This window comes from Saimiri boliviensis, chromosome 3 (genome assembly GCF_048565385.1).
Source record: "Saimiri boliviensis isolate mSaiBol1 chromosome 3, mSaiBol1.pri, whole genome shotgun sequence".
NCBI classification, from domain to species: Eukaryota; Metazoa; Chordata; class Mammalia; order Primates; family Cebidae; genus Saimiri; species Saimiri boliviensis.
Genome location: NC_133451.1, coordinates 70,031,998 through 70,049,063, shown reverse-complemented (window position 1 = coordinate 70,049,063; position 17,066 = coordinate 70,031,998). Strand labels below are relative to the sequence as shown.

The 17,066-nt window shown below is 45.9% G+C and overlaps 1 protein-coding gene across 7 annotated transcripts in view; it reads right to left on the bottom strand.

Moving 5' to 3' along the window:
* The window catches only part of SHROOM3 (shroom family member 3), a 379,671-nt gene that overhangs the window by 32,729 nt on the left and 329,876 nt on the right, over positions 1–17,066 (bottom strand). For all 7 annotated transcript variants that reach the window (XM_074396298.1, XM_074396300.1, XM_074396299.1 and 4 more), the window contains 2 exons: positions 14,114–14,245; positions 2,734–5,896 (listed from right to left, as the gene is read on the bottom strand). In XM_074396298.1, the coding sequence (XP_074252399.1) occupies positions 2,734–5,896; positions 14,114–14,245 (3,295 nt within the window). The remainder of the gene's footprint in view (positions 1–2,733; positions 5,897–14,113; positions 14,246–17,066) is intronic.

Here is a 17,066-nt window from a genome sequence, read left to right as displayed (position 1 = left end):
GGTCACTTAACTTGTCAGAATTCTCTAAAGCAAGGATAAGAAAAATTACTGATTAAAGGCCGGGCGCGGTGGCTCAAGCCTGTAATCCCAGCACTTTGGGAGGCCAAGGTGGGTGGATCATGAGGTCAAGAGATCGAGACCATCCTGGTCAACAAGGTGAAACCTCATCTCTACTAAAAATACGAAAAAACATTAGCTGGGCATGGTGGTGCGCGCCTGTAATCCCAGCTACCCAGGAGGCTGAGGCAGGAGAATTGCCTGAACCCAGGGGGTGGAGGTTGCGGTGAGCCAAGATCGCGCCATTGCACTCCAGCCTGGGTAACAAGAGTGAAACTCCATCTCAAAAAAAAAGGAAAGAAAGAAAGAAAATTTACTGATTAAAAACCTTCCCAAAAGCTTACTGATAATGTTCTTGGAATTTATTCAAATAGGAAAAAATATATACAATAACCACAATAGTTACGTGGTGAGAGTAACTTTGTTTTATTTTTAACTAATCATAACTACAAATAAGGCAGATGATGAAAAGGATGCAAGGAGCAGACTGCCTTGCCATGCAATGCTTCTCCAGTCAGCTAGGGTCTGGCTGCTGTTCAGGAGATGGGGAGACGGAGGAAGCTCAAGAACGGGGTTCTGGCACAGTGACAATATAGGAGATGATGCATTGTTCAGAATTTTCAGAATTTGTTGAAGCAAAGCAGTATGAAAGAAGTATTTCATTTGGAAATATTTCCCCCCTGCCTTTATATTCCCCAAATTAATTAATATCTAAATATGGCATTCCCTTTATGAAAAGGGTGCCCCAAGTACTGTTCTGTATTCACTTGTCTTTCTAAAAAGTTTTCCAAATAATACAAAGTATTTAATTGGGATTTGAAGGAATCTCTTCACTTCTCGCAACAGCCATGTTTTAGCTTTATTTCTTTATCGACCAGGCTTAAGAAATATTTTGGGGAAAAGACAAGATAACATTCATAGCTATTCAACCAATTCTCTGAGACAAAATAACTATATCTAATGGGGAATAAATAATAATGATTTGGTTTTCAGCTAAGCGTTTCTATTTTCCTTAAAACACAGGGAGAGAAATGAAGGGAGAGAAGTGAAGAAGACCACTATATAGTTAAGTTGCTAAAGTCTATCAAGCTAGATGAAATTTAGTGTTACATATATGGATTTTAAATGTGTGTTAGTGGTAGGATAGGGAGTGGGAATTAGCTCTGTTCATTCTGAAGGCAGGAAAAGGCTACTGAAGGCTTACGGGAAGTTGCCTCTACATTTCTAGAGGGCTTATACTGGGAGAAAATATTTCTGTACAATTCTAAACAGGAAACACTTGGGAGGGGACTTTCTCTCAGAAGGGTGTGGGTCTGTGTGTGTGTGCATTAGAAAGAGTGCAGCAAACTTCTCAGCCAGTAACTGCTGAATCTTTCTTTGTCTGAACTGGTTTTCAATCAATGCATCTCCTCCCCCCTGATCTCTTGTCATCATGCCCATCTTTTACACCCTGGCCCCAAATCCCACTTCCCTTCAGGAGAAGCAGTTGCTACTCAGATCACCTCAGAATTAATTACTTTCCTCTTCATAGCATATTATTGATCACCATTCCCAAAGCATTCACTAGTCATATTAGAGTTATTTATATATACCGTCCTATTCCTTAATTGTGAACTCCAGAAAAGCAAGAGCCTTATTTTTTTTTCCTTTGTGTATCCTCCGCTGCTATAACACAGCATTTTTCATACGACACATGCTCTACAGATGCTTGCTGAATGGCTGACTTCAGCAAGGGAAAACAGCAGAATCTGACAGGGGCAGTAGAGCAGAGTTCTTCCTCCCCTGTGCTAACAGGTATGGGGTTCCTATTGTTTTCTTTGGTGGGAAGGAAAGCATGAGGCAGGCCACTGATCTCCAGTGGAAGTGAAGCCCGAGGATAGGCTAAGAATTAGGAAAATTAATAGGATCCTAAGAGTCAGAATGCTCAGCTTCTACTCCTAGCACTGCTTGAAATTTTCAGTGAAAAGTATTTTATAATCTTTGCAGCATTTAGTGCCTTTACTAGAAAATCCTTTTATGTGAGATTTTGAATTTCTGATTTTCCCTCCTCACCAGGATAATGCACACAAAGAGCTCAGATAGGAGTCCGAGAGACAGGGGTCTGACATATATAAAATACCCTACTGCACAGGATTATCGTGAGGATTAAACGAAGTAATAAATGTAGATTACACGTAGCTCAGGACCTGCCACACACTTAGCTGAGGGCCAGGAATTCAATAACCAATGACTATCAATGACAATAATTCTAGCTATTTTGTAGATGCAAAGTCCAATAGAAACAGAAAGGGTGCAAAGCTAAAATCTTTAAAATACTCAGACCCAAACTCTAATCCATAAAAAAACCAAAAACAAAAAAAGCAAAAAACAGAAAAGATAATCCCTAATTTTTCCTAGCCTTGTATTTTTGCATTGAGAGGTGTTGACTTCCTAAAACGAAGATATATAAAAACCTATATAACAATATAGTAATCTATATATCTGTATCTTTGTAAGGAAGCCAGGTAGGGACACTGAAAAACTCAACTCATGAAAACAAACGCTACTATTCTGTATTCTCAAGGAAAACTGAACTGGGAGAGGGGCTGAGAGGGTGAGGGGTTTGGGAGCCCCACTAAAGCTTCCAGGGAGGGAGGGAGGGACAGTCCGAGGCCAGGACTTGCTGGTTGCACGTACCTGGCGCTTGTCTGCGGTGGCGGGAGATGACCTGGACCTCACGTGGACAGGGACGGCGAGGACATCCGAGCGTTCCAGCAGGTCCTCTGCCGACATGGACTTCCCGGCCCTAGCCCCCCAGGAGGGTGGCTCCCTGGGGGTCTCATCCACCCTCTGGGTGTCCCTTGTTCCACCGTTTGCTCCACTGAGGAGGTCCCCGCGTCGCCGTTCCCCGAGGCGGCGGCCACCAGCGAAGGAGCTGCTGCGATCTCGGGGAGCCTGCGGGGTTTCTGCAACAGTGGCCGGCAGGAGCGTGGCCTCCCTACGGGGCTGCAGGCTGGGCTCCCGCAGCGAGCTCAGGCTGGAGGCCGAGGCGAGGCCGGGGCCTTCAGGCGCCGCAGGGCCGGGCTGGAGGTATGCGCTCTGGGCGCGCTCGCGCAGTGGCCCAGGCTCGTGGAGGCCACTGCCGGAGGCGGAGCCGGGCCACTTGCCTGTCTTGCGCTGGATGTAGTCGGCCAGGGCGCTCTGCTGGAACTGCTTCAGCTCGGGCCCGGACAGGCTGAGCGTGGAGCAGGCCTTGCCATCACGCTCAAAGAGGCGGCGCCGGTCGGCTACGCTGCTCTCCGGGAAACGCATCCCCTTCCTCTGGGCGCCCAGGGGTGCCGGTTCGGCCTCCTCCGCGACCCCCACCTCGTTCATCTTCTCCGGCTCCGAGTAGGAGCGCTTCTTCTGCTCGGGGGTCAGACGCCGGCGAGCCCCTCTCCGGGCGGCAGGGGGCGCGGGCCTGGCCAGGTCGCCCTCTGCCGGGGTCACGCTGTGCCGCTCCCGGGGCGTGTGCGGGGAGGCGGAGGCCGGCGCCTCGGGGCTCCGCAGCCCCACATGGGCCGAGGAGGGCCGTGGCCGCCAGGGCCTCGACGCCGCGGGCGCCCCTAGCTCCAGGTCCCGGCGTCGAAAGGAAGTGGCCCCCAAAACGCGGGACTGTGCGTCCTTGATGCTGTTCCGGTAGGCGTGGCTGAAGGGGGCATCCAGCAGGGGCGACTCGGGCGAGCCGGGCCTGTCCCGCCACTCGGCCTCCCTCTCGGGCTCGCTGGAGAGCTGGAAGGTGCTCTGGCTGCGGAGGAGGCGAGCGTCCGGCCTCTGGGGGCCGCGGCCGCTGTCCACGGCTCCTCCGCTCGGCTGCTGACCGCAGGGCTGCCGGGAGGCCTCCTCCAGCTTCGGCTCCCTGTTTTTGAAGTGCTGCTCCCCATTGCCTAGGGCTTCCACTGACTCAGAGAAACGCATGCGGGCTTTTGTCTCCTCGAAGTCATTCCCAGAAGTACTGGAAGTTGAGACGGCCCTGCGGGGCCTGTAGTTATGACCAAAACCGGGGCCGCCCACACTCGGTCTCTGGCTCCCTTGCTCTCGCTGCTCGAATTTGGAGACCTTCTCCAGCACCGAGCAGTGGGGCTTCCCGTACTGAAAGCCTTGCAGAGCCGAAGCGCTGCCCGGGCCGGGCCCCCTCCGGCCGAGACTGGATGTGCGCGGGTGCGACGGGGAGGGCGGCTCTTCGGGCCCTGGGTCTGCGCTGTGGAAAGAGGCCGAGGCACCAGCCCTCCCCTCGGGCCGTGGGTAGGAAACATGCCCGTCCACATGGCTCCCGAAGTCAGGAAGAGCTTTCCTCCCAGGGTCTTCCGCCTTGGTGTTGACTGCGCAGGTGGGCCTGCCCCCGGGGTAACTCTCCTGGGCTCCTCGGCCTAGCTCCAGGCTGCTGTGTCTTCTCAGACTCTCAGGAATGTTCTGGAGAGATGAGAAGGCTGACTTGGTCTTGCCGAAGTTGCCTGATAGACCCTGGCCTGGGCCTTCTCTCTCCAGCCGCCTCCAGAGGTTGGCATTGTGGTCTTCCTGGAAATCACCCTCCCAAGGCTCTGAGAGCCTGGAAGATCTGTCTTCACCCGCTTGCCAGGCCTGGGCCTGAGGGCATTTGAGGCTGTGGGGATGAGAAGATGGTCTGTTGCTGTGGGTGCCCTTTCTCTCATTGGGATGTGGGCTGCTGCCTTGGGGAGGTGTGAGATGTCTCTTCAGGGAGGCATCCTCCTCATTTTCAGGCACCGAAGAAAAACGGACTTTGGAGGGGACATACTTGGCTGTAGCTTCTGGCTTCTTCTCTACCGGAGACAGCAAGTCATGTTCTAAGGGCTGGCAGAAGGCAAACGCAGGCCTGCTAGATCCATTCTGGTTCCCATTCTCATCAATGGCAGCCATCTTGTTGCACGCTCCCTGAGCGGCTATGTAGCCACTCTCCTTGGCCAGTGCAGGGTAGAGAGTCCCGTTGCTACTCACAGAAGGCTGGGGCACCTGGGCAAAGTGTGGCTCCAGGGACGGTACCGGGTAGATGCTGGTCGGCAGCAGAGGTTGGCCAGGTTGGGCCTTCTGGGTATAATTATGCTTGGGCTTCACTGGGGGGCTGTTCTCTGGACTCTTCTCCAGCACAGGATGCAGCTGCTCCTCTATGAATGGAGACTTCAGGGAGCCTAAAGAGTTTGCCTGAAGCCGGCAGAGCCGTTTCTGATCAAGGCTAGACCAGGAGCTGGGCCGCTCTCGGTGCCGAAAGGCTGCGTAACTATCACTCCGAGCTGGAGGCAGGGGTGCACCCACTTTAGGAGGAAGGTTGTCAGTGGCAGTCTCCAAGGAACTGGGGCACTGCTGGCTCCAGGATGGGGGTGGCACTCCCTTGCCCCGAGGAATATTAGACCATTTATCATAGCCCTGACCATCTGCTGAGGCTCGGGCCTCCCTACCTTGAAGCAGCAGGGCTGAAGAGTTCACCTCATACTCTGCTGAGACTCCCCTCCGGGTGTCATAGACTGTCTTCACATAGCGAATATCTGCCTGCCTCATCCCTTCGAAGAGACCACCTCGAGCAGAAGTTGTGTCCATGGAGCCTGAACGCTCCCGGCCAGAGATGCCAGGGGGTGGATACTCTAGGATGCTAGAACTGGTGGAGAAAGAGCTGTAAGCCGAGTCTCTCTTGTTATGGAAGTGACTGAGCTGGTCAATGCTGCCGGTGGACTTGGCAGGGGAAAGATGGCAGGGTGGGTATGCCCCACTGGGCTCCAGGCTCTCCATGCTCCCCTGGGAGCTGTACTGGTCAGGGCTCCGCCTTAGATAGGCATGGTCATAGTTGGAGAGATCACTTGTAGAGGAGCTGGAAGAAAGGGAGACAAAGCAGTCAGCATCGCCAAGCTGTTTTCATTTAGTAGGTTTACAGGCACAGGACCCAGCTTATAAATGTTCTCTTGTGCAAGAGGCTTGGTCTTTGGAAGGGTAGGTAAAAAGGGCCATATTTGGGCCTTGCTCGGCCTCCTTGTATGTCGTCGCTAGGAGTAACTGCCCAACACTCTAACCTATGTGCCTCCAATTAATCACCCAGGCTAGCAAGGAGAGGAACAAGGAGCTCAGAGGAAGCCACGTGGCCTTTGGGCGCAGGCAGCATTTTTGATGTGATTTGCTGCATGCTGGAAATGACATTTTGCATGCGCCAAGAAATGACAGAGGTGGAAGAGTGATTGAGACTGACATTGTGTGTCCACTGCAGTTGTTTGTGTAAAGATGAGAAAAGCTTAGTAAGAGAACAGGCATGTGAAGGAGACTTCGTGTGCACATGTATGTTTTTAGTTAATATCTTTCCTTTTTATGGAATTGAAGGATACACCCTGGCAATCTTCCTGGAATCTCAACTGTACTAGAAACAATTTGTTTGTGGTGAGAAAACTAAATACAAAGCTGAATGACAGAAATTAGAGTCAGAAAAAGCTCATGAGAGGCAGAGAGAAGGGAAAGAGAGAAGGAGAGAAAAGCTTTACAAGAAGGCGTAATCACAGGGGCTCTTGGGTGCTGGGATTCCACCACCTGTGGATGACTTCCAAAAGCCTAAGCAAAGCCTCCTCATACATTTAGGAGTGCAAACCTTCTCATTTACAAGCTCCTCCAGATGGTTTTCAGATCCTGTCTGGAGAAGAGGGAAAAGACTATCAATCATGGCATTGTACAGCCCAGAAAGTTGTCTCAAAATAAAATTCCTTATAAACTCAAAATATAAATATTTTTTAAAACCACTTAAAACTCAACAATAAGAAAGCGACCTGATTTTAAAACTGGCCAAAGACATCCTAAGAAGATATACAGATGGCAAATAAGCAAATGAAAATCTGTCATCATAAGTCACGAGGAAATTACAAAGTAAAACAATAAGACAGGCGTCCCCAAACTATGGCCTGCGGCCCGCATGCAGCCCCCGGAGGCCATTTATTCGGCCCCCCGCCGCACTTCAGGAAGGGGCACCTCTTTCATTGGTGGTCCGTGAGAGCACAGTGAGCACAGTATGTGGCGGCCCTCCAACAGTCTGAGGGACAGTGAACTGGCCCTCTGTGTAAAAAGTTTGGGGACGTCTGCAATAAGATACTGAGGAACATGTTCTCAGGACCTCCTGAGGGCTGTGCCATAGGCAAAACCCAAAAGCAAACGGAAAAACAAACAAACAAACAGGATACCACTACACATCTATTAGAATGGCCAAAATCCAGAATACTGACAACACCAAATGCTGGTGAGGATGTGAAGCAAGAGAAACTCTCATTCATTGCAGGTGGTAATGCAAAACGGCATAGCCACTTTTTTAAAAGACAGTTTGGCAGTTTCTTACTAAATTAAACATACTCTTACCATATGAACCAGTGATCACATCCCTTGGCATTTATCCAAAGGAGCTGAAAACTCATGTCCACATAAAAACCCACACATGGATGTTTACAGCAGTTTTATTCATAATTGCCAAAACATGGAAGCAAGAAAGCTGTTCTGCAGTAGGTGAGTAAACTGTGGTATATCTACACAATGGAATATTATTCATTACTAAAAAAAAGAGTTGTCAAGCCATGTAAAAATATGAAGGAAACTAAAATGCATTTTACTAGGTGAAAGAAACCAGTCTGAAAAGGCTACAAACCACGATTACAATTACATGGCTGATGTTCTGGAAAAAGGAAAACAATGGAGACAATAAAAAGATCAATGGTGGCCGGGCGTGGTGGCTCATGCCTGTAATCCCAGCACTTTGGGAGGCCGCGACAAGCAGATCACCTGAAGTCAGGAGTTTGAGACCAGCCTGGCCAACATGGTGAAATCCTGTCTCTACTAAAAATGCAAAAATTAGCCAGGCGTGATGGTGGGCGCCTGTAATCCCAGTTACTCTGGAGGATGAGATAGGAGAATTGCTTGAACCGGCGAGGTGGAGGTTGCAGTCAGCGAAGATCACACCACTGCCTGGACAACAAAGTGCGAAACTCCATCTCAAAAAAAAAAAAAAAGATAGGGGTTGCCAGGCCTTAGGTCTTAGGATGATGCAAGGAGGAACAGGTGGAACACAGAGGATTTTTAGGGCAGTGAAACTATTCTGTACGATACTATAATGGTGAATACATGTCATTAGACATTTTTCCAAACCTACCAAATGCACAATACCAATGGTGAACCCTAATATAAGCTATGGACTTTGGGTGATTATGACGTGTCAACGTAGGTTTATCAGTTGTAGCAAATGTACTACTCTGAGGGGGTTGCTGGTAATGGAGGAGGCTATGCATGTATCGGGGTGGGGACTATATGAGAAATCTCTGGACTTCCTGTTCAATTTCACTGTGAAACTAAAACTCTAAAAAGTAAGTCAGTCTCTCACACACACACATACACACACACACACGATGTACAGGAAGGCATAAGTGGTTCAAATGTTTGTGACTCACTGTTTTCTAAAGGGTACATCACTAGGAGTTCTTGCTCAAGATTTTCCATTTTTAAATACCTAGGCATTTCAGCACTATTAAAATTCATGATGTATTCTTATATTTCTCGATCACATGTAAATAAATGTAGTGTCTTATTGGCCAAGTATGTGATAATACTTTATGGCTGGAATATTTCCAGAGAATATGCTAAGACCAGAAGAACCATATTCGGAGTCAAAACTTGTGCTGGAATTTAAGGAAAAGAAGACTACACCCTCAGCAACTCTCCTCAAGAATGTAATTTTTCTCTAGCAGAGAAAGTCAGCTTACTGAGTGGCGTATCCTACTCTAGGAAGGATAGGTATAAATTCAAGGGAGAAAGGAAGGAAATAGCTCCCATGCCAGCCAGATCAGGGAAACTAGACCCAGCACTCAATGGCATGCCATATGTCAAAGATTTTACCCCCACCCCGAATTTCTTCACTACCCTCTAAATGAAGAGTTCATACTAAAAAAAAAAAAAAAAAAAAAAAAAAAAAGAACACTAGACAGCCTCATTGTGGATAATCCTGTAGGACCCACTCTGCTTCCTTTTTAGAGCTAATACTTCCAGGGAAAATGGAACTCCATAAGGGCCATTTTGTTCACAATTTCTATGAAGGTAGTAAACATTAGGTCATCCTCCTTCCAACTGCTGAGAATTTTAGCAGTGTTTCATTGAAAGGATAATTCAAATCTAACTTAGGAACACACACACAAATCAAAGTAAATAAACTGATGGTTAACTGAAACACTGAGTGGAAAAAATGCCATCACTAACATATCTTAAAATATAGATGGTATCTAGAAATATGAAAGCTCTGTCACACATATCTCTAACCAGACCAGTGCAAGGGTATAGTGGGTTCCTTCCTGTAGCAAACCTAAGGTAGAAAGATCATGGGAGGCCTCTGTCAGGTGCTCTCCCAGAGAGGGTTCTGTCCCTTCGGAATTACCATTCCCAAGCTGCCTGGGGAATATAAGCATTGGTATCACTCTCTAGGACAAGTTCTTCCACTGCTTTCTGGAAGTATTCATTTTTATTACCTTTGCCATTGATGCTTCTAAAATGGCACTTTTAAGAATGGGTAAGAAAACTTGGAATGAAGGTTTTTCAATCCTGCAACAATTCCACCTCACATAAAGACAGCTTTACCATCAAGAGGGGTGCATCTTGAATGGACCAAAGTTCTTACCATAGTCTGGCTACTTCTCCAGCCTCATTTTCTATCGCTCTCCTTCCTGCTCCCTGTGCTTCTGCATACTAGTCTTCCTGCTGAAACTCAAACCCAGGAAATTTATTCCTATTTCAGGGTCTCAGAGTCTTTTTACTCACTGCTCCCTCCCATCGCCCAGAATGCTCTTCACCTGGCTTACTCCCTCCTTTCATTCAGAGGACCTCCTAGACTAACTAAAGAGCATCTCTTCCCTCCTTTGTGCCTGTTGCCCTGCTTTATTTTATTCACAGCATTTACCACTATTTGACATGATAATCATATCCCTTTGGTTATGTGAAAGAGACTTCAACTGTATCCATAATATTTAAAGAACTGAAATGCACATACATGTTTTTTAATTCTGTGGTGGATATGTGTATTCTTATAATACCATTCTATTTTGTGTGTTTATAAACACAGGTATCTACCAGGTATGGTGGCTCACACCTGTAATCCCAACACTTTCGGAGACTGAGGTGGGAGAATCACCTAAGCCCAGAAGGTAAAAAACTATAGTGAGCCTTGACTCCATCACTGCACCCCAGCCTGGGCAACACAGTGAGACCCCTCTCAAAAAAGTAAAAAGTGTTTTTAAAATATTTAAAACATAGAACACAAAATAAGTGTATGAAAATATTTCCTGAAGCGTGCTCACGGAACACCAATTCCTTAAACAATTAAATATGTTTGAAATAGATTGAGCTAAATAAGCTATACAGTTTTTTTTTAATTAATTTATTTATTTTATTGCATTTTAGGTTTGGGGGTACATGTGAAGAACATGCAAGATTGTTGCATAGGTACACACGTGGCAGTGTGATGTGCTGCCTTCCTCCCCTTCACCTATATCTGGCATTTCTCCCCATGCTATCTCTCCCCAACTCCCCACCCCACGCTGTTCCTCCCCTATTTCCCCCCAACGGACCCCAGTGTGTAGTGCTCCCCTCCCTGTGTCCATGTGTTCTCATTGTTCAACACCTGCCTATGAGTGAGAACATGCGGTGTTTGATTTTCTGCTCTTGTGTCAGTTTGCTCAGTTACTATAAGATTTCTGTGTCTTTTAAAAACTATTGTTCTCCCAAGTCATTTTTCGTGTGTTGTTCTAAAAGAGAAATATATAATACTAATAGATGTTTTCTAAACTTACTTGATCCCAGAAACTTTTTTTTCTAAGGAGTATGTAGTGGATTGTTATTCCACGGAACAACTTTGGGAAACAAATATTGTGGGGTAGGGGGCTTTTTAGGTCTTGTTCACCATGTACTCCCAATACATAGAAAGCATCTGAGACACAGCAGGTGCTCATACAGATTTGTTGAATGAATGAATCACTGATTTGATACTGCTATTCCAGCCCCTTGTCAGGGGGTAGACTACATAACTATTCAAGATCTCTTCTAAAGTACGTTAGTACTTCAGAACCATTGGGTGAGATTTCCATAGGGCAGCCAAAATAGAGTGTCAAGGGTCTGATGGAAAGCAGTTGATATACAATTTCAGTGAAATTCCAAATCCAACCTAGCTCACAGTTAAATTACACATCTTCAGTCTCTCCATACTTCTCTTTCTCTCTCTGTCTCCCCTCACTCCTGTCCTTCCCTCATCCTCTCACCCCGTCATACACCTGCTTCTTAACAAGAAACAGATCCATAAATTTAGGACTGAGACTGGTTTCTGGAACTTAAATACTAAGGCTGTTAGAGATACCAGACAACTGATGTGGCACACTGGACCACTAGATGCCACTGTGCTCCTCAGAAATATACCTGGAGCGCCTCTCCACCTGCAGCTGCCAAGATCAAACACCACAGGCGGAACTCAGCATGGGGGTCAAGCCCTCTGCCAGAGCTGCAAGCCTCAGGCATGGAATGAACAGGGCACAGGGTGGTTTGTGCTGCGGCAGAAACGTTTGTACATGTCTGTAACGTTTTGGGTTGTTTGAGCTTTCCTTTCTCCTTTTGTCCCCATGCAGTGCTTTTGTGCATACCTTGGGTCAGGAGGAACTATTTTGAGGCTTGAATCAGAAAGACAGAGTGGTAGATACAGCATAAAGGCAGATCCACCTTCCTAAGCCCCTCTGGAGCCTGGGAAGCAGAGGAGGAAGGAGGAGGTCCGGAAGCACAGCCTTGAAAATACTGTACTTCTGGTGCTGACGGTTCCATTCCCCCGAGGCCCGTTGGAGCTCATCATAGTTACTGTAAGCAGTCATTCTAGGCACTGACTGCAGTACTTACTTCTGCTGAAGGGCCAGCCCTTTTTTTAAGTCACAGTATGGTTATGGATTTAGGGCTTCGTAAGAAGGTTAGGAGTAAGGACGCTCAAAGGACCCCACTGTTAGAGGATAATCCATTAGTACATATACACCTACATTTACAAGTGTGTAATTGTAACATTCACCCTCCAGTTCAGTACCAGGTTTCATGGTGTCCTGAAGTCTTCAGCTTAATTATTATACTCAGTCATCATTCATTGAGTGCTTACTATATACTAAGAATTGCACATATGCTATTTTACATAATCCTCACAACAATCCAATGACATAGGTACTAGTTATTTCACAGAAAAGAAAGCCAAGATCAAAAGTTAAATGATTTGTTCAAGCTTACTCTGTAGGGGGAAGGGGAGATTTAAACATAGGCCTGACTTAAAGGCTCAGTCCCTTACCACTGTGCTATTCTTCCTTCATTGTTAGGCTCTGCATATCTTACCTTCTAAAGGCCCTCAACACCTCCACGCTTGTAAAGCAAAAGCAGTCTGCCTTTGTCAAGGGTCAGGGGACAGTGCTAGGAAACCAGCCCTCTGAGAACAGATGGCTCAGATGGTGAGAATAATTTCTCTCAGGGTGATTGGGAGGGACACAGGCAAGGGAGAGGAGCATCTGCAACCGGGAGGGAACCAGGACATTATCTCTTCCTGTGGCCCGAAGCCTACCCTAATATGCTGAAAGAGGTTTGTCCTGTTCAATTCCATGACTTAGTGTTCATCAGTGAGAGGTCTAGGATTTGGCCCTTCACTTGACCAGACATGAGCATTAAGGGCTGTGACTGAGTTCTGGCCTTGCCAAATGCATAGCCACCATCTGTTCCCCCAACAAACATGGCACACACACCAACTACTTGCATCTCCTTTATACGTAAGGACTAAGTGACCCTCATTTTCCTGACCTTGCTACTATTAGCTCTATCTAAGCATTTCCCAAAAGTGATAAGCTACGGAGTCTGACTCCCTGGGACCAGAAGATAGATTCCAGTTTGTATGGGTTCCAAGTCTGAAGTGGAGGGGAGTCCTGGCTTAATTCTCTGTCTAATGTGTGGTGGTAGTCAGGCTGCACCCCCTCCTTCTCTAATCTTGCTTCTAAACCACTTGTAGGGGATCTCCTTCCTGACCAAACCTTGACCCATACAACAGTGGCTAGAAAAGCAGAGCAAGTATAACCTACTGATCACATGCAGCAGCTTTGAAACCTGGCTTGGATTTGTCTTGACTTGGGTACTGATCAGTTGTTTGAGCTTGGACAAACTAATCTTTCCAAACTTAAATTTCCTTTTTTTTTTTTCGAGATGGAATCTTACTCTGTCACCCATGCTGAAGTGCAGTGGCACGATCTGAGTTCACTGCAATCTCCGCCTCCTGGGTTCAAGCAATTCTCCTGCCTCAGTCTCCCATGTAGCTGGGATTACAGGTGCATGCCACCATGCCAGCTAATTTTTGTATTTTTAGCAGAGATGGGATTTCACTATGTTGGCCAGGCTTGTCTTGAACTCCTGACCTCAGGTGATCCACCCTCCTTGCTGGGGTTACAGGCATGAGCCACTGTGCCCAGCCTCAGGCTTCAATTTCCTATTCTGCAAAATGGAGTTAATACTCCATTCTGTTTTAAAGAATTCTATGAGCCACTACATGAGATAATGTATACATTGAGCAGTCCTCAGTACATTAGTTGTGTCGTTGGAGCTAAGATGGACAAATTACCATAACTGAAAGAGCAAAATGAAGTGGGGAGTTCAAACACATGAGTAAAAATGGATACAGTCTGGACTAAAGCAGAAAGCACACTTAAGCACTGAAGGAAGACAAATATCCATTTTTCTAATATAGTGCTATCAGTGGAGAAGTGTCTGAGAGTTGACGGACCCCATAAATATCTCAAATGGCCATCCGGTGCTTCAAATAATTCTGGTCTTCAAGTTGCTCTAGCCCAGCATATAAAGATAACTCATATACACGTTAGGCACTGTAAGGAGATGAGGAAAGCAGTAAACAGAGATTTAATATTTGGTGTGAGTATAAGAAAAAATTTCTCAAAACAGAAGAAAACGTTCTTTTCTGGGAACATGATATTAGAAAGAAAGAAACCCTTCAGTCTCAGCTATGGCCACTTACCTGGAATGGTAGCTTTGGTGCCAAGGAGGGCCAATCATGCCCTGAGATATCTGCATCATGCTGGCATCAGGTTGGTTCTCCCCAAACTTAGTTGTGTGCCACGAGTGAGGTCGGCCTGCAGGCTCACTGCGCCTGGGGAGACACAGGAGGGACCCCCGCAACGTTAGCCAAATTCTCAGCTGAGTCTCCTCACCGATGTGACTTGTGGATTTGCAAGCAGAGACTGCTATATCTTCAGAGATTGAAAAGCAACCAAGTCAATACGGAGAAGAAGATTTTACTGCTTATTTCTCTGACTAATCATTGTTATTCTCTGCTTAACCTTTTCAAAATTTTACTTATTTTGACATAATTTCAGACTTGCATTAAAATGTTGCGAAATTAGTAAAAAGAATTCTCACATAACCTTCACCTAGACTTCCTACATGTTAACATTTTATTGTAAAACACATGGTCTTTTTTATACTTTATTAATGTAAAGCCTTGGTCTTTCTTGGTCTCTAGCCGTATATAAAAATGGGAGTCCTCAATTTCTTTCCATTTCCCAAGGGGCTTTGGATATATGGTAAAACATTTTCTGGAGATTTTGAGGTCCTCTGTCATATCCGGCTGCTGGATAAATGATACTATTAATATATTGGTAAGAATTGCATAAGCATTAGCAGCAACCTCAGTGTGAACACTGCTCTAAGCTATGGTCTAGAGAACAAAATGCTCTCTAAAATTTTCCATTTTGCAAGTCAATGACTTCAACTTTCAAGCATCCTGCCCTTACCACACAAGAACTGACAAAGACAAAGGGAAAATGTGGGTGTCCTTCAGACTGCAACACTGAGGAATGAATTTCATAAGGAGGCTTACACTACTATAGAAGGTCAGAGTCAGGAGAGAGTTGCTGTGCTTTATTTTTGGCAAAAAAAAATTCAGGTACTCTATCAGGCATTTCATGCTGAAAACTCTTGAACTATAAGACTGTAAGGGGATTTTTCTGCAGTTTAGAACCCCTTTTATGGGATCCAGGAATCCATTTGGATATGGTGAACATAATAGCTGCAAGTTATTCCAACTCATTGTACTTGGCCTTGTAGCTAAAAATGTACCTATACTTTTTCTGTGAAAAAATTAATTAGCTTTTGTAATATACATGAAAAATAATTCCCCTGAAACCAGTAAAATTTAATGCATTAGGGCATCAGAATAATACTAGACCAGGTGTCAGGAGACCTGGGCTCTTGCCTTGACTTTGTTATTAACTTGCTGTCTGACCTTATGTAAGTTACTTCCCCTTCCTAAGCCTTTGCTCATCTAGAAAGTGAGAAGATTAATCAGAGGCTGGATTAACCTCATCTTAATCTAAAATAACTTTCAAAATATAGCAGGCACTGAAGAGCTTCCCAAAACAGATGATTAACACACACACACACACACACACACACACACACACACACACACACACACAATTTTAACTCCCTAAAGAGAGATTAGGGTGATAGGAGAACGTTCTTGTGTGAAGCAAGGGAAACAGATACCCAATTTTTTTTTAACCCACATTCAGTCAAAGATGTATTGAATTGAAGGAGCCTACAGTCAGGTGCACTAAAGATTAAGTTGCCAAATAGGCCAGGAAAAGTGAGAAAAATTCAACTCTCAAGAGGGGGAGAGAGGCTGGAATGTACCTAAAGGTATCAGCTCTGAGATAGACAAACCTGGGTTCTAATCCAGTTTTAAACTGAATATCACTAGTTTTAGCTTTTAGATAGTAGGTAAATTTCTTAGTCACCCTGAGTTTCCTCATCTGTAAAAGGCAGATTTTAATAGAACTTATTTACAGGGGTTTTTTGAGACTAAAAATGAGATAACACACCTGGCCCACAGTAAGAGCTCAATAAATGTTAAGTCTTATTATCATCATTCATTATTAATAAATTGACGAAGAGTAGAGAGAGTAAGGAGACAGCCTTCAGAGATCTCTAAAAGGAAGGATGGTAAATGATGAGGGAGACGGGAATGGACAGGAACTACTTGCTAATGAGGCACCCAGCCCCGAGCTCCCCAGTGAAGTACTGAGTCGATAATTATGGCAGAGCCTGGCCTGAGATTTACCATGGTCACATCCTGTTGAACTCTGGCCAGGGTAGTGAGGAAGGGAGCCATCAGGGCAGTGGCTGTGACCTGAAATCACAGGGGTAAATACAGGCCAAAAAGAAATGGACCTTGCCCACGTGGAAACTATAAAGGAATGAAAGGGAGCAGTCACACAGCTACGACTAAGGAGATGAAGTAGGTGCAAAATCAAGACATCAACAGCAGAAGCCAGTATATGACAATTTGTTTGGGTCCTTGTCCCCATATGCATTGGTTTGTTCTCACACTGCTAATAAAGACATACCTGAGAGTGGGCAATTTATAAAAGAAAAAGGTTTAATGAACTTACAGTTCCACATGGCTGGGGAGGCCTCACAATCATGGCAGAAGGCAAGGAGCAGCAAGTCACTTCTTACATGGATGGCAACAGGTAAAGAGTGAGCTTGTGCAGGGGAACTCCTGCTTTTAAAACCTAGATCTCATGAGACTTATTCACTATCATGAGAACAGCACGGGAAAGACCTGCCCCCATGATTCAATTACCTCCCACCGGGTCCTTCCTACAACATGTGGGAATTCAAGATGAAATTTGGGTGGGGACACAGCCAAACCATATCACCATACCTCTCTAATTCTTATTAATAGGTCCCATGTAACCACTAAACCTTGAAGTTCAGCACTACTCTAAAGTGTTTTAATTTTATTTATTTATTTATTTTGAGATGGAGTCTTGCTCCGTTGCCCAGGCTAAAGTGCAGTGGCAAGATCTTGGCTCACTGCAACCTCCACCTCCCAGGTTCCAGTGATTCTCCTACCTCAACCTCTTGAGTAGGAGGCTGGGACTACGGGCACACACCACCATGACCAA